The sequence below is a fragment of the Dioscorea cayenensis genome, chromosome 1 (genome assembly GCF_009730915.1).
Source record: "Dioscorea cayenensis subsp. rotundata cultivar TDr96_F1 chromosome 1, TDr96_F1_v2_PseudoChromosome.rev07_lg8_w22 25.fasta, whole genome shotgun sequence".
Classification (NCBI taxonomy): Eukaryota; Viridiplantae; Streptophyta; class Magnoliopsida; order Dioscoreales; family Dioscoreaceae; genus Dioscorea; species Dioscorea cayenensis.
Window position 1 is genome coordinate 1185685 of NC_052471.1, and position 20141 is coordinate 1205825.

The 20141-nt window shown below is 34.6% G+C and overlaps 4 protein-coding genes and 1 pseudogene across 13 annotated transcripts; 4 read left to right on the plus strand and 1 right to left on the minus strand.

The window, feature by feature from the left end:
* Positions 1 to 505: 505 nt before the first annotated feature.
* On the plus strand, positions 506 to 1193 carry LOC120262083 (40S ribosomal protein S17-3-like). Its single transcript, XM_039270141.1, has one exon. The coding sequence runs from the start codon at positions 595 to 597 to the stop codon at positions 1015 to 1017; it is 423 nt and encodes a 140-aa protein (XP_039126075.1). The 5' UTR covers positions 506 to 594; the 3' UTR covers positions 1018 to 1193.
* Positions 1194 to 2531: 1338 nt separating this feature from the next.
* On the plus strand, positions 2532 to 3286 carry LOC120262339 (annotated as a pseudogene).
* Positions 3287 to 3937: 651 nt separating this feature from the next.
* On the plus strand, positions 3938 to 6586 carry LOC120265438. The gene is made up of 2 exons (XM_039273348.1): positions 3938 to 4448; positions 6534 to 6586. Exon 1 carries the CDS (start codon positions 3959 to 3961, stop codon positions 4439 to 4441), a length of 483 nt encoding a protein of 160 aa, XP_039129282.1. The 5' UTR covers positions 3938 to 3958; the 3' UTR covers positions 4442 to 4448; positions 6534 to 6586.
* LOC120265376 (UMP-CMP kinase 3-like) lies at positions 5597 to 9834 on the minus strand. Of its 9 annotated transcripts, none has more exons than XM_039273317.1 (10): positions 9645 to 9834; positions 8828 to 8889; positions 8578 to 8632; positions 7317 to 7434; positions 7071 to 7227; positions 6822 to 6926; positions 6625 to 6732; positions 6478 to 6549; positions 6045 to 6090; positions 5597 to 5787 (listed from the first exon to the last, which is right to left on the minus strand). In XM_039273317.1, the coding sequence occupies exons 2-9, from the start codon at positions 8882 to 8884 to the stop codon at positions 6082 to 6084; spliced, it is 681 nt and encodes a 226-aa protein (XP_039129251.1). In that variant the 5' UTR covers positions 8885 to 8889; positions 9645 to 9834; the 3' UTR covers positions 5597 to 5787; positions 6045 to 6081. The 9 variants fall into 9 exon arrangements, with proteins under 9 accessions (XP_039129251.1, XP_039129227.1, XP_039129236.1 ...); XM_039273293.1 differs by having other exon boundaries at positions 8578 to 8638; XM_039273302.1 differs by having other exon boundaries at positions 8828 to 8920.
* Positions 9835 to 14679: 4845 nt separating this feature from the next.
* LOC120265423 (protein CURVATURE THYLAKOID 1B, chloroplastic-like) lies at positions 14680 to 19356 on the plus strand. 2 transcript variants are annotated; one of them, XM_039273329.1, is made up of 6 exons: positions 14680 to 14891; positions 16356 to 16456; positions 16555 to 16641; positions 16780 to 16842; positions 17983 to 18020; positions 19170 to 19356. In XM_039273329.1, the coding sequence occupies exons 1-6, from the start codon at positions 14732 to 14734 to the stop codon at positions 19228 to 19230; spliced, it is 510 nt and encodes a 169-aa protein (XP_039129263.1). In that variant the 5' UTR covers positions 14680 to 14731; the 3' UTR covers positions 19231 to 19356. The 2 variants fall into 2 exon arrangements, with proteins under 2 accessions (XP_039129263.1, XP_039129270.1); XM_039273336.1 differs by having other exon boundaries at positions 16374 to 16456.
* The last annotated feature ends 785 nt before the right edge of the window (positions 19357 to 20141 follow it).

Here is a 20141-nt window from a genome sequence, read left to right on the forward strand (position 1 = left end):
TAAAAAATTAAAATACAAATACAAATAATTTTTCAGTAATTTTTTAAAAAAAATTTATATAGTAATTTGATCGTCTATCACTAATAAAAATACAAAAAATTTATTTATTTTATTTAGTAATTTGATCGTCAATGCACTGTAGGAAAATTATAAATTTTGAATTTAATTCCACTCTATCCTCACACTAATATATTTTTTTTTATTGATTTTTTCCCATCAATTTTTTTTTAAGGATTAGATGACTATGCCACATATTAAGAAAGATACGAATTTAGAAAATCAAAAATAAATAAATAAATAAAACAAATACTTATTTTATGAATAAAACATATGTTATGATTTCCCAAGTTTTTAGCGCTAATAAAGGAAATTGTTAAACCGAACCGGTTCTCAATTCAGAGGAAGAACTCGACCGAACCGGTTTGAAATCATCGATGCTTTAAGATTCGAAACAATATTGATGCAAATCCAACCGTAGAATCAGCATATAAAAGGTTCTCACTACTCCCTCGTAAACCCTAGTTAGAGCGCCGCGGATTGAGAGCAGACGCCGGAGCAAACCCTAGCCGGAGGCAGCGCATCGTCGGCGGTGAGATGGGGCGTGTGAGGACGAAGACCGTGAAGAAGTCGTCTAGGCAGGTGATTGAACGCTACTATTCGCGCATGACTCTAGATTTCCACACCAACAAGAAGGTCCTTGAGGAGGTGGCGATCATCCCCTCCAAGCGCCTCCGCAACAAGATCGCCGGCTTCACCACCCACCTGATGCGCCGTATCCAGCGTGGCCCAGTCCGTGGCATCTCCCTCAAGCTCCAGGAGGAGGAGCGCGAGCGCCGCATGGACTTCGTTCCCGATGAATCGGCCATCAAGGTTGACCAGATCTTAGTTGACAAGGAGACCATCGAGATGCTTCAATCCCTTGGTATGGGTGACCTTCCCGGCGTTGAGAAACAGACCGAGGCTCCGTCCATCCCTGTCTTCTCCGGCCGCCCTGGCTTCGCTGGCCGTAGGCCCTGAGGCATATCTCTACTACATTTCTTAAATTTCTTATCTTTCTAAAGCTTTTATTAAGTGTTCTGTGATTTTTAGATTTCTAAGTACTTTAATTTTCTCCAAGTTGGTTTTGATCTGTTGAATGAGGAATGGTGACTTTTTTTGGCTTGTTATTGAAGTATATCTGCCTTTTTTATTTAGTTTCTGAAATTCACATTGAATGATTTTTATGCTGTAGTTTATATCTTGTCATTGTGAGTTGGTGTATTAATACTTAGTTCTTGCTTTTGTTTGTCACTGTTCTACATTGAAGTTCTTGTTTTTAGATTTATTTTTATCCATTGAACTTTGCAGTCAATAGGCTAATGCGTTTCTATTCTGTGGCTCAATGTCTTTGAAAGTGCTTATTGTTTATGTGCTTATACTGCTTAGACTGCTTAGTTAATTGTTTGCCGAGAGTTAGTGTTGCCGATTAAGTTTCTTCTGATTGGAATTAATGAGTTTTACTATTCTCCTCCAAAGCGCATTTGGAAATTCTCTTGAACTTTGTTGTTGATCAATGCTATAAGTTCTACTTGCTATGTCTTGAATCTCATTTTGAGGCTTGGAACACCTCCATTTTGGCTACTGGCTAATGCAATTGGATGCCTTTGGTTACTAGAAGAATAAGTTAAAATTACTAGTTTGTGTGAATTGGATTTTGATGGAATTAGAGAATTCTTCCAAACTTTGTGAAAGGAGCTGAGCTCTAGGTTTGCTTCATGAGCATCCTTGTTGCTTGTGAATTATATTGGTTGTCACTTCTTCCTGGGTCTCATCACAGTTTGTACATTTCTTGCTTATATTGGATTTGGATTATCGGTTATATCATCTTGTGGTGTTCTCCATAGTGTACTAGCTGTGTGATTGCCTAATAGCATCTTGTGTGCCAATGAAACTAAACTAGAAAAGTATTTGATAGAGTTTATAGGATGTAGAAGCATGTGCTGCTTGTTTTTCACTATGTTAGGAACAAGTTCATAGGCCAAGTCAATATATATTGCGGGAGCGGGATTGTTAGTTGTATTAACTCTCTTTTATGTCAAAATAAGATTGAGATTGATGAAATTAATACCTTAATGATGTTAGTAGAAGTGCAGAGTCTTGCATAGTGATGATATGAAGATGAGGATGAAGTCTTTTGGTATATTGCCTTTTAGATTACCGGTAGAAGTTTTTGACCAGGGGGCCATTTGGTTAATAAGATATTTTGCCATCAAGTGTTTTGTGTGGCTAGGCCAGGAAGTTATTTCTGACATTTAGAGAATGCTTGCCATGATTTGTCCATTAAATATAAGCTGCTGAAACAGGAAGTTTGTGTTAGGAAACTGTGGTAAAATTTTCTTCAGATTTGGTGACTACTGATACCCTGTTTGGGTACCATTAAATTCCATAGGAATAGTGATGATTCCTATGGAATTTAATATTACTTAGGAAACTATAATAATAGCTGTTGGGACACCAGTTTTGTAGTATTAGATTACCATGGATTGACATAAATTCCATATGAATTTGTAAAAGAGAGGGACCCAGATTTTTTTTTCCTTTGTTTTTCGGGCGAACCAGTTGCTGTGCTTGCTATGGATGCTCTGCTTGCCCATGCTTTCCATACTTTATCAAACCCACAATCGTACCCTTCGAGCCTCGTTGCGCTCCGTTGCGTATCCTCAGCGCTGTTGCTGAGCTCGCCAGCTGCGTCGGCTCAGAAGGCCTTGCCAAGCTCGCCCGCTGCATATCCTCAGCATTGTTGCTGAGCTCCTTGAGTACATCCACCTCCACAAAACGGCGGCTCTCCTGGAAGCCTCCGTTGTCATCGGGGCCATCGTCGGCGGTGGCTCCGACTTGCAGGTTGAGCAGCTGAGGAGGTACGTGCGGTGTGTCGGGCTGTTGTTCCAAGTGGTGGATGATATATTGGATGTGACCAAGTCATCGCACGAATTGGGGAAGACTGCAGGGAAGGACTTGGCGGGTGATAAGTCGGCGTATCCCAAGCTCATGGGTTTGGAGAAGTCCAATGAGTTCTTGGAGGAGTTGAACAGAGATGCTAAGCAGCAGTTGGAGGACTTTGATCTGTAAAAGACGGCACCTTTTGTGCATTTGGCTAACTACATTGCCTACCGGCAGAAGTAGGAGTGTTTGCCTTCTTGTTTAGAAGTAAACAAATGTTCAATTCTTTCTTGTTATTATTGTTGTTGCTTTTCTTCTTCTTTTGTTATTGTTATATTGTGTTTCTTGCTTGCATTTAAATGTTGTGTCTTTCGTGATAAGTTAATCTGAGTTATAAGTTAATCTGAGTTCTATTTACAGTGTACTATGTAGTTTATTAATAGCCAGCTAAAACTTTGGAGGTATTTAAGATGATAATTTGATGAAGATTTGGGAATTAAATTGCATTCTGTGGCTGAAGAAAGAGTATGCATGAATTTAGTATTATTGATTTTTGTTGGATATAGATTATTGATTGGTAGACATGAGTTGTTGCACATCCTCTACCAAGCTCGATAACAATTCTTGATAAACATAACAGACCTGAACATGATTGAATGAATATATGTTTATATATATATATATATACATTATTTATCCTGGTTTCAGTCATTCAGCATAATGCTTCTCCTATTCCATGTGTGATTTATTTGTCATATCTATTTTTCTTATGTTTTCTATTCATAATGATAAGCTTCTGTGTTTGTTTAGCTTGCCAGCAACAGCCCATTGATCTGCTATACAATTTTTTTTACTTAAATGAAAACGTTCAAGAAAATTAAAAAATCATACTAAAAAACTAAAAAGTAAAACAAGAAATAAATCAGACCGGATCGGTTCCGACCGAACACGTCTGAACCGGCTCTCTCTCTCTCTCTCTATATATATATATATATTCCCACTTGTTCCTTTCCGGGTATGCTTGCGCGCAAATCCCCAAATGGAATTCCTCATCACTGACCCTCCTCCACCTCCTCTCCACCCCATCCAGAACCCACCGCCATTGATGGACCTCGTCGCCGCTCTCAACCACGCCACCCGATCCGCCGAGCTCCTTTCCTCATCCAACCCTTCCCAAACCTCCACCGCCATCGCCTCCCTCCGCACCGCCCACCGTATGCTCGGATCCCTCCTCTCCCATCTCCCTCCTCCTCCTCCTCCTCCTCCGCCCATCGACGATGATCAGCCGATGGCCGATATCGTTGAGGAAGAGGACGGTTGTGAGAGATTGAAGATCATCGACGAAGTAGAAGAGGGGATGCGTGAGTGTGTTCTCCAGAGCAAGAGACGAAGAAAGCGGCACGTCTCACCGTCGTGCCCTGCCGGACGTGAAGCTGATGATCTGGAAGAGGAGATCCTGGCCGTTGATCTTGAGGAACGAAGGAGATCCGCCATGGATCTCGTCTTCCAGTTCCACGCCTGAGCTTGAGGTGCGTCTTCTTCAACAAGTTATACTTAGTTTTTTTTTCGTATGTTTTGATTTGATGATACTTAGAGTGTACGTAACCCTAGTTTTCATATATGTTTATATTTCCTTATGAATATCAATTGGCTCATCATCATCATCATCATCATCATCATCATCAGTGCAAAAGAATTGAATGTTGTGGTGGATTTTGGAATGTTATTGAATTGATTGTTTGATGATTTTTTTTACTAAATTGATTTGCTAGACTAGACATGTATATATGTATGATTGAGAAGTTCCAAAGCCAAAAAGAAACATGTTTGGACAAATGTGAGTGTGTGTTTGGTAGGAGGGATTTTAATTTTTAAGCCCTTGGGATTCAATTTGTTAACAAATTTTTTTTTTTATATTTGGTTAAAATTCTATTTTTGCTTTTTTTTTGTGTGTGTGTGTGTTTTTGTTTTTGTTTTTTGTTATTTTTTTTTGGGCAACATGTTCAACTCAAGTGATTTGTAGAAGGTATAAATTATCCATCCAAGCAAAATAAGCATTTTTAAATTGTAGTTATGAGATGAAGTAGGGAAGTGATGATGTGTTTGGGATAGAGGATGTTATAAGTTAAGCTCTTGGAATTCAACCTAAGTCCATTAATGAGATTTTTGAATGGTTGTCCAAATTCTATCTTAGCTTAAAAGTTGGTTGAAAATCTCATATTTGCAATTTATTTTTTATTTTTTTCATTTTTGTGTTTCACAGCATGATAAGCAGCATTAGCATTTCTTTTTTACATGTGGTTGTTTGAATTTGATTGGAAGAAAAATAATCTCTTATATGGTAAAATTATTATATTTTAGTATTGGTCAAAACAAATATTTTTAGACTAAAGTTATAATTTGATAGATATTAAACTAGAGTTATAATTCTGAAAAAATTACATGCCAATTAGGTCTATTCTTGGAAATGGTGGGATGCCAATATAAGTTATAAAAACAAGGAGCTAGTCACTTGAGAACTGATATTCTAGTTGTGAACTATCTAAGACAAAAATATATGTAGTTTTTGGGTGGTTCATTGCAATTGAGCAATGAACTAAACATAACGTTTAGTAGGGATCCATATCACCACTCTTATTGGATTAAAAGTTCTATTGGCACCTTATCAATTAAGAAATGTCAAATTTATATATATATATATATATATATAATGTTAAAACATTATTCAGAGAATACAGTATAAGATAATATTACCAAGACTTAGCCAGCTTAGACAAGGTATAAATATCATTCTACGGCTGGTATGTGTACATAAGCAAACATTGCAATACATACTACAAAGATGTAGGTCACTTCTGGAGACCTTGCCTGCAAAAACACAGAGCCTGAAATCAGACCATCAGATATTTGATGTAATAATACTCAAAATAAACTTTTACAATAATATGTGCTACAAATGCATTCTTTCCTATTATTTGGACAGCTCATAAATTTTGATGGTTTACAACAAGATAATTTTTTACTTTATTTATACCAGGACTACAAATAAATGCTTGATACTTTCTGTACAAGCCTATAAATTGGTTAGTGAAATTGAATGATGTCAATTCCAAATGAAGGTTTACCTTGGATAATATTCTGAATAAAACTCTTCTTGCAACTCTAAGCCACCTGCCAGAATACATAAATAGCTTGTTATTTACAAGATCAAATTTGACTGTGAATATAGAGTCACATGCGTGTATAAAGATGGATCTTGGCAGCCACACATAACTTGTAAAAAGACTTTTATTTGGATGAATGGTTTAGAAATTTCAAAATAATAGATGTTATTGTGAAAAGATTGAAAAGTAAAACCATGTGACAAGAGAGCCTTCAATTCTGAAGTCAGGCCACCGCCGAGGAAATCTCATAATTGTATTCACTTTTGAATTGCGAAAGAGATTTGCCTAAAACATAGAAAGAAAGGGAAAGAAAAAACATATGCTTGTTTGTTTTTTTTCTTTTTTGTGCTTTTCCAAGTTTGTTTACAAAAAAATGCTTGTAAAAGTATCTTACTTGTGCACTGTATGGAGAAAATATTTCCTTTACATCTTCAAACACCTCTTCAATAGGCTTCCCAGCATCAATCTGAGCAAGAAATCAACAAGTCAAGCTCTTCATGAATGAAAACAAAGACTCAAGAGTTCACAACTGAGGAATTACCTTCCGAACCTTCCCTTTTGAATTGTAGTACTCAATTACAGGTAAACTAGATTCCATGAAAACTTTAAACCGCTTTCTTATGGTCTCAATGTTATCATCCTCTCTTCCCTATAAGTTTGAGGCGCAGACCTAATGTAAGGAGAAAAAGCAACAACAAAAAGGAACAACAAAGACTGCTAAAAAAATAAATCAAGAACCTGGTTGCGACCTAAAATGCGCTGCTGCATCTCCTCCTCCGAACAATCGAAAAATAGTACAAACTCAGGTTCAATCTTGGTCTGTGGGACAGGAGAAGTTTGTATCTGATCTCATTCATTCATATGCACATCATTCAAGCAAAACATTGATGCTAATAATTTTGCCAAATCACTGTGCCTAGTATAGATGTGTTATGTATAACAACCCTAGTGATATCGATACTATAAAACAAACAAAAAAGGCTTTACCACTTCCTCAAATGCAGCACGGTTCTCCTCATTGCGAGGGAACCCATCAATAAGAAACTTATCGTTCCCACTCTCACGCATAGCCCGTTGAAGAAGCTTTATGGTTACCTCAGAAGGAACAATTTTCCCCTCTTTTATCATGTTTTGGATCATGGTGCTGAAGAAATGGGCAATGAAACAATAATATGATACTTAATGTGAAATAAGAATTGGGCAATGAAACAAACTACAAAGATATGCAAGTACCCATTCTCTGAACCAGATTTAATTTCTGCACGAAGAAGATCGCCGGCACTAAGATGGGTGAACCCAAAATGTTGAACAATATTTGCACACTGAGTGCCCTTTCCGCTGCCAGGTCCACCTACAGATAATAGCACAAGAACTTAAAACCAGTGTCAAGGATCTCTGAATTCATTAAAATAGAGAAGTTACCCAAAGAAAGATGCTTAACTTTACCAAATAAAGGAAGCAGAATAGAAAATATATATATATATATTTATAAAAAGATTTGTGAAAGCGTACATCAGTCTTAATTTGTTGGTAAAAGTTGTATGACAAATCTATTATCCATTACTAAATTGAATACCAAACTTCTAACACAAGTTCTCTCAAGCAAAAAGATCCAAGAGGTGGCATTTTTTCTAGCAAAAGTAGTACTTGGAGATAAGCTTTCGAGGCTGTGCCAACACTGTTGCATACTAAAAAGATACACAGAATGCCTTGCTAGATAGCTAAGTTACCAGATGCTACCATATATGAGCCATGAACTTTCTGAAAGGTTCTGAACAATTATAACATCGATGCCTACCTTCGTAAACTTGCATATGGTGTTGATATTTATCACAACAAAAAGGAATAGGTTATTCTACTAGTAACACATACAAACCATTAGTTTCAATCATTAGATAATCTAAAAGGCCTTAATCTATGTCTATGGCAGAAAATTCACCTTTGTGACATTCTTGGTCACCTATTTTTAAAAATTTACCACATTATGCAGCTCAAGATCATTCATAGCAATAATAACTGTTCTATTTCATGCAAGGGGTTACTGAGAAAATCAAGAAATTGCCTTTCTTTCACTTTAGATGAGTTATAAATGCACATCTCCAAGGAAGATAGAAACGGCTGCATGTTATCTCAAAAGTCTAAACAAATACCAAAAAAACATTCAACTGAATGTATAATTTCTTAAACAACTTTCTCAGGATCTATTTCTAGGATGTTCATGCCATCCGACACAAGATATTGACTACTTTGTGGGGATAATATGAAAAACCAGATTGAATATCCATTTTCAAATCTAACACAGAATTTCCTTGGTGTCTTGATTCATTAGCATAAAACAAATTTCCCAAGTCAAACTAATTGTCAAACTTTAGGAACCAACAGCTTATTGAACTTGTTATTCAATGCTAAATAACCATTCAAAGGCACAATGTTGCATGAAATAGAAGACAGTGGAAAATAGATTTTAGTCTGATCCAGAGCATAAAATTCTCACCCAAAACAAAAACTACAGTAATTTTCTTGTCACCAGGGAAACTCTCATCCGCATCCTGCAACTATTCAGCAATCATTTTCAAATCATTAACGCAAAAAACATATACTAAAAGAAGAGAATGATTATAGTCAATGCCCTGTTGATATAATAAAATCAACATTGGACCACATCCGAGCACCGACAAGAGAACATTTGCCAAAAAGATAATAACAAATGAAAACCTACACATATGAGAACACAAAGAAAATACCTTGCTTGTCTCTACCGGCACGGGAACATCTACAGTTGCATCTAGCATGGTGCCCATACAGACTAGTTGTATCACAAAGTCAGTATCTAATATCTAAAATAAAACATACAAGAAAAACTAGTCAGCAAAAATACACATCATCAATAAACTCCAACAATACATTCAAACACAGAATTAACCTGTAAATCATCACTACACAACCATTATATGCTAAAAAGGGTCAAAATTTCACAAAAAGTATCAGCATTAGTACTTCTAATGCCAAATTAACTAAGATCTGAAATTCCAAAGCCATGCTTGTGTATGTTTCTTTAGTACAACTACATAAGATTTGATCATTAGGATTCAAGGATGACTCTGGACACTAGAACCAACAACTAAAATGTGGTTTTAATGATCTCAAATGCAACAAACAAACATACAAATTGAGGATCAAAGATCAAACAACCATTCTCAAATTCAAAGCAATCCAAACGAAAAGCTTATGGATCAATTCCAATCAAATCCAAGCCAATTGCAAGAGCAGATCTGAAATCACCGTCCAACTATGAAATGCAGCTTTAATGACCTCAAATTCACCGAAAAAAAAAAAGAAAAAAAAAATCAAGAACAAAACAATTCCAGAAGGGAAACCTATAGAAAGCCTCAAATCTCGCTAGATCCACAAGGCAAGCAAATTAGGGTTCCAAAACAACAAAAACTAATAGAAATCTCATTATAGGATCAAAACAGAAGGAATAACGTCAGAACAAGCATGGAATCGGATGCCGAAGAAGGTGGCAGGAGAGATGGTGGAAGGGAAGCAGGAATCCGATACCTGAGAGCGATGAGATCTGAAGCTTTGGGTACCTTCTCTCTCTCTCGGTCTCGGTCTCGGTCTCGGTCTGGGTCGGCAAACGGAGAGGGATTCAAGGCTTCAAAAGAAGAGAAGCGAATCGCGAGATCCGAAAAAAAGGAAGGACGCGTGGGCGTGTGATAGAGAGAAAAATTTCGCACACTACCGTTACGCGTTTCTTAAGAAAACCCTAAAACTTTTTATATATATATATTAAAATTTCAAAATTTTAAATCATGTATTATATATATGATTTATTTATTTATTTATTTTAAGTCCTAATGTTGGAAATTTGTAATTTTACATAAGTTAAGGGTGTTTTTAGATAAAATTCTTTTATGAAGAAGCTATCCTCATAAATAATTATGTTATGTAAATAAAAATTTTCTGTTGTTTCGTAAAATGTGAAAGAAGGAACCAAGGCATAGTTTAGTGATTTCTTACCTTCTTTGTGTTTCTCCATACCTCTCAAGCACAATAAAAAAAAATAAAAAAAAAAGTACTTGCCGTCAATTTATAAAAAAAAATTTTGAAAAGTTTTTTTTTTTATATAAAATGTTATTAAGATTATTGGTAGTTTGAGGATTCAATCATCACTACTGAATGCAGTCTTGATTAAACATGATCCTAATGCATATGTCCAAGTGATTACTAACATCTCCAAAAAGGTCAGTCTTTTGATCTCTTTTTAACAAGTTTTTTTTTGTGTTTTGTTCTATTTAGTTTCAGCCTCAATTTATCCACTTTTAATAGATTGTTTTTGGTGTTTATAACTGTTTTCTACTATACTGAGTTTTCGTGTATTTGTACTTTTATCCTTTGTTATAATATAACACGTTGTTTCTTTTTAATGGAATTGTGATTTATTCATTTAAAAAAAACATTTTTAAAAAAATGTTTAATTTATGTTTTTGTGTTATTTTTAATTAGTTTTTTAATGATAATTATGGCCTTTAAATATTTAATTTATGAATACTTCTATAAATCAATTATTAGATATGCGTGTAGAAATGGCTCAAGAGCTTCCTTCTTAGAGAATACATTTGATAAAATCTATTTCAATAATTAGACTGTAATTTTATTTTGCTCCACCTCCGAAGACGTAACATGAAAAGGAAAAAAATAACAAAAACTCACAGCTGCTGTTATTTCTTAAAATTCATCACAAGTTTCAATAACAATACTCTGTGATAATTTAATATAGTATTTATATATAGAATTTACATCCTCTATGAACGTCCATACATAAGAAATCTATGGACGTCCAATTATCAACCGTTGGATCATAATCCAACGACTGATATTGATAAACAGCATCACTGTTCATTATACTGTTCCAAACAGTAATTACTGTACATATTACTGTAGTAAGTACTGTTCATCAATGTTAGCCGTTAGATCGAGATCCAACAGCTGATAATGGACATCCATAGATTTTTTTTTTATCTATGGACGTCCATAGAGGATTGGTCTATATATACATATATGACCTTGGACATAGTAAAAGCAAATATACACATTAATTAATGATATAATTGTTTTCTCTTAGAAGTTAGCTTGGACAATTGCAACTATGTGCAGGGCTAGTAACGGGGACGGGGATCCCCATATACCTATAAGTTTTGATTGTTTTAGAAAACTCTAATACTAATGCACACTAACACACATGAAAACCATAAAAATCATTCAAAATAAAGCTCAACAAACCAACATATAAAAAGTTACAAAAACAAATACTCCAAATGCTTATCAAGCAAAACATGGAATTTAGAATTCATACAAGTACAATACTACAAAATAATATAAGTCCGATACTCGAAATGTAGAATATAAACTATAAAGCCTCCTTGTCTTAGGATTTCATGGCACGTACACGTAGTCCGTAGAGCTTCCTTTATGCAATCACATCAAAAAGCCAATCAAGTCCGTTGACACAATCTAAAACCTACACACAACAAATTCAATCAAATTAGAAAAGTAATAACGATATGAGGATATCACATAACAAATTCTAATCAAATTTGAAAAACATGATATAGTCTTCTAGTAAAACAAAGAAACAGGCAACCGTGGCTCACTCTTCATGTGAAGCTGAATATCGTTCTATGGCTCTACTTTGTTGAGAATTGATTTGGCTAAAATCACTTCTTCATGATCTTCATATTCCACATCCTCATCCCATCACCGTGCATTGTGATAATCAAGCCACCCTTCACATTGCAGCCAACCCCGTTTTCCATGAACGAACCAAACATATCGAACTCGATTGCCATTTCATTCGCGACCATATCAAAGCTGGCCTCCTTGAACCTTCTTACTTACCAACTACCAATCAGTTAGCCGATGTTTTTACCAAAGCCCTTGGCAAAGATCGCTTTTTGGTTTTACTCGGCAAGTTGGGCATGGCCGACATCCACGCACCAACTTGAGGGGGGATATTGAACGAGATTGCACCAAGCGAGTCTGACCCCGGATCCAAGATCAATGATTGCAACATATGGTGCATTAATTTTGGAGTTGCTGCAATTACTCAAACCATTCAAACACCTTCTGCTTCTAGCCATCCCACCTTCTATAACAAATCTGTTTAGATTGGAAGGTTATCAACATTGTATAGCAAGTTTGAATCATGCTCGTGTATTAAGGGCTCTTCCTAAATTATAGGGGAGGTTGTTTTTCTTCCTATATATTGTATGCAAATGCTCATTGAAAAATATACAATAGAGAAAACAACCTGTGGATGTAGGCTTACTTTGGCCGAACCACGTTAAACTCTTGTGTTTGTTTTTTATCTTCTCTTTTTAACAGTTACCAGCCCTATGTTAGAGATGACTACTAAAAACTCAAAAAGTAATTAATAATCGACACCTTACATTGGACACAATCACACAGATAGTTCAAATTTGCATAATGTGAACAATGTGCGCGCATTTATTATACATTTTAAACAATAAATTAAACTTAATTTGCAAGTAAAGAAGTAGCCCACGCTAACCTAAACAACTTGAAAATTCACTTGCTAAAGTTAATTAATAATGCATAAGAAGATGGAGGGCTCCTGATGGAGATGAGCTATGCACAAGTGTGGGAAAGAATAGTATAACCTTTATATTTGTAAATAAGAGATATAAATATAATTGAACATCTGTTTTTTTAGTAAGAGTAGTTTGGTAACTTGCATATATATATATATATATATTATTTTTTATTTTTTATTTTTTGTCAAAAAGACACTTAGTATTGCGCCACAACTCTACAGTGTAAGATGTCACATACGAGAAACTCAATGTACATGATCAAAACACGACAAGCACATATAATGATGCCACATGGTCCCTTATCCATGGTTAAAATATAAGCTACTGTGGCATAAAGTGGGGGCATATGGCAGTTTGATACCTGTGTACCTCTTTTCATAAGGTAGCTCAGTACTCGTGTGGTTTATTTATATGTTCAAAATTATTGTTTATTGGATAAATTAAATATTTTCATATAAAAACACCAAAAATATTTTATTTTAATGCTTTTAATTTTTTTAAAAAAAACAAATCCAAATATATATAACTTTCAATTTTATTCCATAAGTTAAACATTTTATTAGTGAACTGGCATCCAAATAACCCTAAATTTTTATTAAATAAAAAGTTATATTCGATTGAATTTGAAATTTTGATTAAATATAACTTATAATAAATTTTTAAAAAACTATTTAGGATCCATTATTATATTCAAAATATTTAGTTGGGTGTGCGAATTAAATCAAACATCAATTTTATATTAAAACTTTTCTCAAACAATTTCAATTTGCAAAAACTACAAAATATTCTTTTATCAAACAAGGACAATTACATCTTAGTCTTATTGTCAAAACTAGGCCAAATCAAGACCTAACACCAACTATGCATCCAAACCCGCCAAATAAAACTTGTTTAATGAATATGGTCATACATCTTGTCATTTATGACTAGTTCGTTAACAGAAAATTACTCTACCATTGAGCCAATAAGGAAGAAAAATAGGAGGTTCTAGCTCTTCTCAACCCATAAATAGTATGAATCCAAAGTTTCGTTCATAACTCCCCAACTTGTTCATCAACTTACATATCTCATCTCCAAAATCTTCCAAACCTTAATTCATATTTTTGAGCTAAGTCATGCACCTTGTTAATCATATGATGCGATTTTTTTTTTTTAATATGAATAATAACGTGACACAAACTTTTTACTATTATGTCTTAACTATAGATCAGAGAAAAAAAATCAAATCTTCAATTTCTCACATAAAAATGAAGTTTCGACTTCATTGTTGCGGAGAGGCATGTTATGTTATAAGCTCATTAACTCTCTACTGGTGGAATTCTTTTTTTTCTCATTTGTTTTTTTTACAAAGTCAACAGCGTGACAAAATAAATGACAAATGGGTACAGAAATACACTAGTTATAGCGACTTAATTGACATTTTAAAATAAACTCTCACGCCACGCAACCCTAGAAAGGAGAACAAGAAGTATTTCTCACACAGAACTATTGCATGTGATCTAGTAAATGAATTATAATATGAGAAATTTGAATTCGAAACCTATCAATCACAAACACGGATTGTTAATTATCAATGGATTAACCCACAGTTCCTACTTGTTTTCGTCACCGCCTCTCTCTTGGATGGCTTAATACCTCATTTTTATTTTTTATTTTACTTTTTTACATACTTAATTTTTTTTTCCAAATTATTTTTTTAAAAAATTAAGAAATTAGTCGAAAGGATAACATAAGGCTTACGTGGCGGACCCATCACTCCCCCACCTCCAATGAGAAGCCACTCACGTCCTCTTCTCGTACTTCACACTATCCTCAATTGCCATTCAGTTCTGCTCACCCGCGGATGACGACAAACCCGCACAAGAAACTGGATAGAGATTTCCTCTCCCCAATACAATCTCGCCACGTAATCTAGTCCTAGGTTAACTATTCTGTTCCTCGGATTTAGTTTTTGGAATGTATAGAAGGGGAGAGAGAGAGAGAGTGAGAGAAAGATCGTCAAGCTTCGAAGCTTTCGTTCGGGAGGCGGCCATGGCTTCCTTCACTTGTGCCCTAAGCTCGCCGGCTCTGATCAATGGCAATGGCAAGCTCGCCCCCCGGCCTCATTGCTCTCCTGTGAAAGGGCTTCCTCCATTGCCGTCGTCGCTGAACCGCTCGCTCCATCCTTTTGTATTGAAGAACACCATTGGTTGTAAGTTCGATCTCGTATGTCTTGTCAAATGCCCTGATTTGTAGATTAGCTTTCTTTTGATTGCTTATTTATTTTTATTTTTTTCAGTTTTTTGAGGATAAATTTAGTTTTTTTTTTCTATGTATAGTACAAGAGTGCTTGATTTTCATTGTGGCATATCCGTGAGCTTTTGGGATCAGGTTTTGTGATTAGGGTTTGATGATAGTGTATGTGATTTTGTGTGATTTTAACATTAGATGAAGAATTAGTGTTTGTTTTTAGTTGGTTGCTTCTTTTTTATTTGTTTAGGACGTATCTTAGTTTTGTTTTTTAGTGTAGGCGGACCAAATTTGCATTGAATGATGCCGGGAAACATTTAGGATCGGATTTCGTGATTAGGGTTAGGTTATTTGTCCATGATTTGTGATTAGCTGAAGAATTTGTGTTATTAGGGTTATGGAAATCAGTTGCCATTTGAATTCGGTCTCTTGATTGGTTATCTAAAGGGTGTTACTGATCATGTCCTGAAAGCATCTAATGAGAATAATGTGGATGAAACAACCTCTGAAATGAGAATTGTTGATCACCACTCCCTTGATGAGCCTGACACATATGCTTGTGGTTAAATATTGATGCACAAGGGAGAATTATGATCTGTTGCTGTGTGATGTTAATAGATCACAATTGGCATAACTACCGTCCGTAATATCCTGTAATGTGCTTGTAACATGATATGTTACAAATTATATAGGTTGGCTCTTAGCTTGCTTGCTATATGATTGTGGCAAACATCTTGATTTACCTAAGCTTAAGAGTTGATAATCTTTGATTGTGGCGATTTATATCACTTTGAGATCTAACCTTAGCCTGATATCTAGGTATAATTGTGGAGAATAAAAAAAGATCATGGTCCATCTGAGGATGAAGCCATGGATGGAGGAATCAAGAGAAAGATGAGGAGATAGACAACAATATGTTACAATAAACCAAGATTTTTAAAATAGATCCTCCAAATTCTTACAATACTTGGACTCTTGTTATGTAGACTCATCTATTTCCGAATGTAGAATATTTCATAATGAAAATATTAGCTGGTATACAAAGCATCCTAAATAATAATATTTCTAAATATAGACTCATTGAATATATCTAATTAGTAAATAAATTTCTAGCCTTGTATATTAATGTTAACCCTAGAAAATTTGAAACTTTTTCTTTTGGTGGCAATGGCTTATTGAGACCCAACATACGATCAAAATATGATCTATTTAATTTTTATGTCAGTTCCTGGTGTCCAGTGAAAATATATGTTTATTATGCCATGATTATGGTTGTTAGTTCTATGTCTTTCTTACAGGCTTGAAGTTTCAAGTTACAAAGGGGATATGGATATTCCAATAGTGTAGAAAAATGTATCTTTTTTCTCTTGCATTTTCATTTTACCACAAATTGTATTTCAAAAGTTAACTTGATACCATAATTTAGGCCACATACTTGCAAAAGTTGTTGTTGTCAGGGCAACAGGAGAAACACCAGCTGAAGGTGAAACTGAGCTTCCAGAAATTCTGAATACCATTCAAGAGACGGTGTGCCTCTTTCCAGTTGCCTCTCTCTCTCTCTCTCTCTCTCTAACATAGTACTGCTAGCATTCTAAAATACTTACAAAGAATGTTTTGATAGACAGTGGAACTCGCTTGATGATAAATATGCAGTTGCTGCCCTTGTGTTTGCTTTAGTAGTTGCTCTATGGTGCTCCACAGGATTGATCTCGGTAATTTGAATACATTTGACGGACAATCTTTAACCATGCTATTTAATCATTCCTATGATGGTTATGAAAAGTTGGCATATTTATTACTCCTTGAGACTTATCCTCAGCTAATTTACCACCAGTTGGTTTTTGATTCAGGCTGTCGATAGACTTCCTTTACTTCCTGGCATTTTTGAACTTATTGGAATTGGCTACACTGGGGTAAGTTCTAAGGCATACTACTTAAATATGTTACAATTTATATAACAGCTAGCTGGTTCAGTTCATTTTGTGAAGCATAATAGAGAAATATGCATCATAGGTTCAATGTTCTTGCTATCTTAATTTCTCTAGTAATATTAAAAAACCTGAAAATCATAATGCTACTTGTACAAATCAAACTTACAAAAAAGACTTCCCCAACCATTGAAACCACAAACGTTTTCTTGGGATTATCAACATCCCTTAAGATAACTTGAATGGTTGTCAAACATATGGAAAGTTTATTTGGTTAAGTTTGTTCATATCAATAGCATCACACAAACCAGAAAAATCCAACATATACAAAAGTATAAAAATTTAATTCAGACAAAAATAGATGTGAGGTGAATGAAGAATATATACTCAAGCTTGACATATTGTTTGGAAATTATTTGTGCATCCGCGTTCTATGGGAAATTCATAAAATTATGATAAACTGTAGAAAATCCACAAATGACTTCTTTATCAGTGTGAATCTCTATTGTGTCATGGTTGTCATGTTGATATGCTTTCAGTTATAATTAATTAAAGATTTTGTAATGCCTCTTTGTGCCTTGCAACTTTTATCTTATATCATACCTTTGAAAGGTCTCTAGAAGAAATGTATTGTTTACTTCTCATGTTCAAGTTGTTTGTGGCCTCAACTTATATTGAAGATGTATGTGATAGTGATAATTTTGTTAATGGTTCTGCCAATCTATATTTTTACTCTTAAATTTTAGAATTTTTTGGAGAAGCATTCTCTATTTTGGTTTTTCTGGTGAAATCATAATTTTGCTTTGCTCTTTTGTTATCATCATGAAAGTGCCCTAATCAATTTCGAATTCTTGGACTCAATGTATTAAATTTTCTGAAAGGTGTAATAAATTTAAATAAAGTCAGCTTTAAGCTTATCTTCCAAAGCCATTGTCAAATCTTTTATGTAATTCTTTCAGAATATAAAATGACATTCATTAAGTGTCATATTTCCTTATCAGCAATTACGCATTCTGTAATGCGTTAAATCTTAAATTGTATCATTATGTTTGTAGAGCATACAAGGATTGTCTTTTCTAATTTTTTGTTTCTGCCACATTTTCATGTTTTTTGTTTGCTTTGCAGTGGTTTATCTATTGCAATCTGATTTTCAAGCCGGACAGGTATGCTTGTTCTAAGCTATTATTTAGAATTTAAACTTGACCTTGGTCCATTGATATTTTGCAAGTTAGTTCTTGATCGTTAAGAGGTAGAGGTATTATCCCAGTGTCTCTCATCCTCTGCTAATGGACAAAGTGCATCACAATTTCCTTTATATTTAATACTTGGCTTTAAATTGAATGAAGTATCTTGTTTTATTTCTTTGAACATTGTTAAGTAGCCGTAACAATGAGCACAAGGACTGTTTCAGTATATCCAGTAGAGCCCTTTTACTGGCCTTTCAGGCAGTCTTGTTTAAATGACAATTAACATGGTTGTTTAGTTCGTGTATGTATACTTGATGGTTGCTTTATATCAGAATTCATATATTCCTTATAAGCAATGTTACTCATGGAATATAGAAAGGTCATCTTACTTTCCGGCCAAGGTAACTGCTGAATCAACTCTTCGAAATAAAACAATACAATAAGTTGCTAAGAGAACATGTGCAATTTGATGGCACTGTTAGACCAAGATACAGGAAATAACTGAAAGTGTTTGGTGGTGTCACCGAACTTATGTGGATGGAAAAGTAACACACTTGCTGCCACATTATGATGGATTGGATCCTATACCTTGCCGTATCTACTGCAGACATATGGTGAAAATTTATTGAGTATAGAGCCCTTAATTTTGTTTCATGTACATACCTTGATCATCTATTGAGATAAACTCAATTTCAAGGTTGTTCATTCACTAGAAATTCATAATTTATTTACTATTCAGTGCGACCAGCTTTGAAAGCTTACAGCATGGAGATCAAGCTATAATTAAACCGAACATTGTCACAAGACTCAGCAATATGCATAAGAAGGGACATGATAATTATATAAGGGCAGTGTAATTTGGTGGCTGGCCTATCTGGTGTTCTATCTGCTAATATTAGGATTTAATGCAAATTATACCATGTTGAATAGGACATTAGACACTGCAAGGGTAGCCATGATCATCTACAACATAGTTTATGGGAACCGGTAGGCCATGATCATCTAGGGCACAATCATTTAATCTGCTTATTGTTTCTCCATCAATTGATTACATGTGAGTAATATTTTTAAAATTATTTTCAATTTATTCAAGTAACATAATTCTTGCTTTTTGTTTCATTTCAGGGAAGCTTTGATTACAAAAGTCAAATGCACCTATTCTGACATAATTGGGAAAAGTTACTGAACCAGACTGATGCCATGGGACTTAGCTGTATTCCATCTAGTCAATTGTAGTTCCATGAGACAAATTTTTATTTTTATTTGATGTTTGTATCTAATGTCCATCTTATCTATTGAATATTTATTAGTATCTCACTCGCAAAATAAAAAATGTCTTTTTTTTTATTTTTATTTTTTGCCTATACCCAACCCACCAATAAAAACAACAACAACATATATATTCACTCTCAAAATTTATTTTCTTATATTTTTTAATCCACAAACTGATTAAAGAGTTGAGTAGGTTTAGAGTTTAACAATGCAGATTTATTTAGATATAATGCTGAAATTGATTGAACGACTGAGATCAAAATACTATACATCTTATTTTTCATTTGTGATATTATTTATAAGTGTAGTGATATAACTGTTGTATTGAAATTTAATGGCTTGCATTAATGTTTATATATTAGAAATTTATAAAAGTGCTTAGATGATTGATGCTTATATATATATATATATATATTTTTTTAATCTAGTACACTTTGACAGGAAAATACAAAAAGGAAAACACATGATTTATAAACTTTTATCGAAATTATATAATAATACAAATAAATATATTTTCAATTATGTATTTTTGTATTAAACTCTAATAATTTAGTGCCAATCATTCGGATTCATCTAGATTCACAATCCCTGAAACCCACGTACCGGGAATGGCCGGTCACCAATCAGAAAGCGACGCCACGTCATTCCCCAACCGGGCCCCCACACGGGCTCCTTTTCCGTCCACAAAGGCTGAAACACAGCTACACTTGTGGACTGGATCCACCCACCTCTCCTCGAGAAAGCGCAACGGGCCTCTTATCCACCACTAACTTTCCGCCACTTGTCATCATCTCCAGTGCCCTCTCTCCCCTCCCCTTCATTCCT

Excerpts from the sequence above, each read along its gene's own strand:
- LOC120262083 (XM_039270141.1), top strand. The coding sequence starts at position 595 with ATGGGGCGTGTGAGGACGAAGACCGTGAAGAAGTCGTCTAGGCAGGTG.
- LOC120265438 (XM_039273348.1), top strand. The coding sequence starts at position 3,959 with ATGGAATTCCTCATCACTGACCCTCCTCCACCTCCTCTCCACCCCATC.
- LOC120265376 (XM_039273253.1), bottom strand. Across the intron at positions 8,639-8,827 it reads TGCCGGTAGAGACAAGCAAG|TTGCAGGATGCGGATGAGAG; the intron begins GTATTTTCTTTG and ends ATTGCTGAATAG. Across the intron at positions 6,927-7,070 it reads GTGCTGCATTTGAGGAAGTG|ATACAAACTTCTCCTGTCCC; the intron begins GTAAAGCCTTTT and ends GAATGAGATCAG.
- LOC120265423 (XM_039273329.1), top strand. The coding sequence starts at position 14,732 with ATGGCTTCCTTCACTTGTGCCCTAAGCTCGCCGGCTCTGATCAATGGC. Across the intron at positions 16,457-16,554 it reads TGAATACCATTCAAGAGACG|TGGAACTCGCTTGATGATAA; the intron begins GTGTGCCTCTTT and ends TTTGATAGACAG. Across the intron at positions 16,642-16,779 it reads GCTCCACAGGATTGATCTCG|GCTGTCGATAGACTTCCTTT; the intron begins GTAATTTGAATA and ends TTTTTGATTCAG.